The sequence below is a fragment of the Pundamilia nyererei genome, unplaced genomic scaffold (genome assembly GCF_000239375.1).
Source record: "Pundamilia nyererei isolate P.nyererei 1_Seehausen unplaced genomic scaffold, PunNye1.0 scaffold00734, whole genome shotgun sequence".
NCBI classification, from domain to species: Eukaryota; Metazoa; Chordata; class Actinopteri; order Cichliformes; family Cichlidae; genus Pundamilia; species Pundamilia nyererei.
In genome coordinates this window covers 1,953-5,980 of record NW_005188135.1, presented here as the reverse complement: position 1 = coordinate 5,980, position 4,028 = coordinate 1,953, and the positions used below count along the sequence as shown (strand labels likewise).

General features: G+C 36.9%; 1 protein-coding gene across 1 annotated transcript in view; it reads left to right on the top strand.

Moving 5' to 3' along the window:
• Positions 1 to 4,028, top strand: part of LOC102193466 (major histocompatibility complex class I-related gene protein-like) — a 30,593-nt gene that overhangs the window by 25,028 nt on the left and 1,537 nt on the right. Inside the window, exon 3 of the mRNA XM_005754901.2 lies at positions 1,559 to 1,837. Within this exon, the coding sequence (XP_005754958.1) occupies positions 1,559 to 1,837 (279 nt within the window). The remainder of the gene's footprint in view (positions 1 to 1,558; positions 1,838 to 4,028) is intronic.

Here is a 4,028-nt window from a genome sequence, read left to right as displayed (position 1 = left end):
TTAGTTACATTGATGTTATTTATTTATGGTGAAACAGTGGTGGAATATCGCTGTTGCTTTCGTATAAATGAAGCGGACATACCTGCGTGGCCGCGATCTAATCCTGTTTACATAAAGTAAACCTGCTCCCGAGCAGGTTTACTTTATCTGTTGCTATGACAGCAAGTCCCGGATGAGCTATGGAGAACCGAACGATCCAGGATCACGCGAAATCGTCAACAATCAAATCCAGCTAACTTACTTAGCGAGGTACGAAGAACGGACCCCTGGCCTACATTTACACATTGCAGAATTCCATCACCTTCATATTAACAGAAGGTTGGCAGAGATTCAGATCACGAGCACATCGTAAACCACAGTGCTTCACATATGGTGTCATGGTGCCTGGGAGTTAACATTTCTTTTGAGATTTATCTATGTTTGAGTTTTGTTTTGTAAAATTGTCAGTGACTGAACGGATTCAAGTGCAGACTCTATGTTCAGAATTATTTACAATAAACACCAAGTGATATTTACAAAATTAATCCTTAGGGAGGAGGGAAAGACACGCTATACTCCTCTCCATGCCATACTGGTACAACATACACAAAGTTCTAAATTTATGCTCAGGAATCCAGAGAAGGAAACAGGGACAGGTTCAGGGAAATCTAGATACAAGAAAACAGGCGATTAGAAACAAGACAAGATCACAACAAACACAAGCATAGACTAGAGCCAGGGCAACACTTAACACAGGTTGCACAACAATCCAGCAACAAGAGATGCCAAGCTGCCGACTTAAGTAGTGGCCAGAGAGTCAAGGTTAACGAGCAGCAGGTGAGTAATCAATCACAGGTGTGTGGGTCAAGGGCGGGAACCCGTAATGAATTCTGCCCAGATAGAGAAATAATGATAAATAACACATGATCCTGAGTGAGCTTGCCAGGGAGACAGGGACATGACAAAATTGATTGTATAAGTTATTCTTTTTACCTCTTTTGTGGCTTTGTGTATATTTAGTTCATCATTTGTGTCTCACTATTCATCACTGTTGTAGTTAATATTTAGTTTGTTGAGTGGTTGCTTTAATTTAGTAGAAGTTTAGAACTCTTGTCTTTTACATGTGGTTCTTTGTGGGTTTATTATATTAATCTGAGTTTCAGTTATTGTTAGTTATGTACAAGTTGCTTCTACTTAGTACTTTTGTGTCTCAGCCTCGTCTGCATTTCTCCTTCCATGTTCACCTCTCTAGCCCTTCTGTCCTCTATGTCAAATTAACCTATTTCCCATTCAGTTGTGGATTCCTATTTTATTTTGGTAACTGTTGTTCTCAGTGTCTTGTCTTATATTTACATCCTCTGCCTCATAATTTATACTTTTCAGCCATGCGTCCTACCTGCACTCTCCCCTCATTATCCTATGAGTGTATTTGAACTGCATTTGAATTCATATTCTAAGTCCTGCTTTTGGGTCCACATCCTACCTGCCATGCATAAAATCCATACATCCATGACAACGTGCAATATTAAAATAATATATTATGGAATTTTTTTTTTTTTTGCTTTGTTTCTCTCTTCAGGTGCTCACATTTTACAGATGAGAGAAGGCTGTGAATGGAATGAAAAAACTGGAGAGGTGACTGGATTTTTGCAGTACGTTTATAACGGAGAAGACTTTGTTGAGTTTGATCTGAAGACACGGACATGGATTGCACTGAAACCAGAAGCTAACATTACTAAACAGAAATGGGATACTGACAGTGTTAGAACAAACTTCAACAAAGACCTCCTCACTAACATTTATCCAAAGTTGATAAAGAAGTTTTTGTCCTATGGGAAAAGCATCCTGCAGAGAACAGGTACAGTCACACAACCTGATATGGTTCCATGGATGCAGTAGTGTTTATTTTGTGTTGCACAGTCTTTGAAAAAACAGTTTTATGGCAAAAAATTTTGGCTTATTTTGTATTTACTGTAGTCATTTTTTAGAAGGTAACTCTGAAAGAGTCTAGGTCCACACATGTCAATCTGTTATTGATCATTTCAGTTTAAATTTTTTTGTCAATAAGATTTTCAGCCACAAAGAAAAAAAAACCCAAAATTAATAGTGATAGTGCTGGTAGAAAAAAATATTAAGTATTCATTGAGATGAGGTCTTCAACTAAGGGAGGGTTGTTTGCAAAAAACAGATAGCTAATGCAAGGACACATTATACAATAATTAAGAAAACCATGTGCAAGGGTAGTTGTAGATAATATAACATTTTGAAATATTGTAATGAAATCAGTTTCATACTTTTTGTTGCTCATTCCATTTATAGGCCATTTAAAGTATTTTCCCAGGTTTAGTATGAACAAGAGGTACAGCTAATGTAAAAATGTATGGTGATGTGTCTTCAGATCCCAGTTATCTCTGTACAGAAATCCTGGACCGGCTCTCCATTCAAAGATCCTAATTTAAGCTGATGGTGGCGGGGATTTGCCCAGCAACTAACTACCTTAATGTGAATGTCTACCCTGCTGTTCCCTAGACAGTGTTGGAGAGTAACGGATACTTGTACCGGCGTTACGTATTTTAAATACAAAATATGAGTAACTATATTCCGTTGCAGTTACCATTTAAAAAGGTGATAATCAGAATACAGTTACTTTGTTGAATTAAAGGGATTGCACGGCAGTCTTTTCCTGTTTCATATGTTAGGCTGTCCCCTCTCTATTTTTGGTAATTCCATGCCAGTGGAAACCCAAACAAAACACTGAGAGCCTCTAATGCCTGTGTCTCAATCTCGGGGCCCATGTCACCTCTGCTTGCGGCATAATGATGTGAAGAAATATAATTTTTAATTATTATTTAAAAAATGATTTAAAATGAACGCAATTTGAGCAGAGTGTTACAGGCATAGCCCTAAAGAATGTAGCCTCATGGGCAGTGTAGTCCGTGCTGCAGGGAGAGAAAGCGTGGGACTGGCCCTCCCGTTATGTGTGAGTGTGAGGCAGGGAGAAACAGGAGAGTACAAGTTGTCACCGACCAGAAATGAACACAATTACTTAAAGGTTAACTGTTTATTATCAGAACCAAATTTTCATACCATATATACATGCATAACAAAAAACTCACTTTGGGGGTCATGAATTTAGCCACAATTCAATGGCTCTCATGCTAGCCCAAAAATAAACAGCAGTAAACTTTGATGAAAGCTGATTAGAACAAGCAGAATCTAGCGAAGCACAAAGAATATGTGGAGCACTATTAGGTCAACCTGAATGGAAAATAGACTATCAGTGTTGAGTGTTGAGTGTAACGCGTTACTAAGTAAGTAGAGTCTCCGTCTTTAAAAAAAAATTATTTATTATTTAAAGAGTTTAATTTCTATTGTTTGTCCACCCAAGGTTTATAGGGATTTTAAGAAGTATTTAGTTAAATTACTTATTGAGTAATTAAGTTACTTTTCAGACACAGTAATTAGATAAGTATTTTAAATACAATATTGATTAAGTAATTAGTAATTAATTACTTTTTTAAAGTAACTTACCCAACACTGCTAACAATTGTATGCACACAGAGAAACCAGAAAGGTTGCAACAGACAATCTCAGAGCAGACAAACCAGACACAAATGGAGACAAAGATGGGAAGTAAAGCCACAGGCAAAACACACATTTTATCATTTCCCAGATTTATTGGGGATTTATTGTATTCATTAGTTCAAGATGTAAAAACAAAAATAGTGACCATATCTATATTTCTTTAGGGTTACTTTTAACTTAAAGAGTACAATTGTTAGGTTTTGTATTGTTGATTGTTATTTATGCTTAGAAATATCTACTTATATATGCTTAGAGTTTTATAATTAGTTTTAGATTGGTAGAGGTTTGATCTTTGATAGTCTGCAAACTTTGTGTGCATTAGAGAGCACTCTGGGAGCATGGGAGAGGTCGTACCTTGTCTTATTGTTTTATGGTAGGATTAACATAGCTATATCTGTCTTAGTCTAAGTGCCTTTTGGTTTGATGAACTGTTGGATTTCCAGACCAGCAGGTTTAGGGAAGTC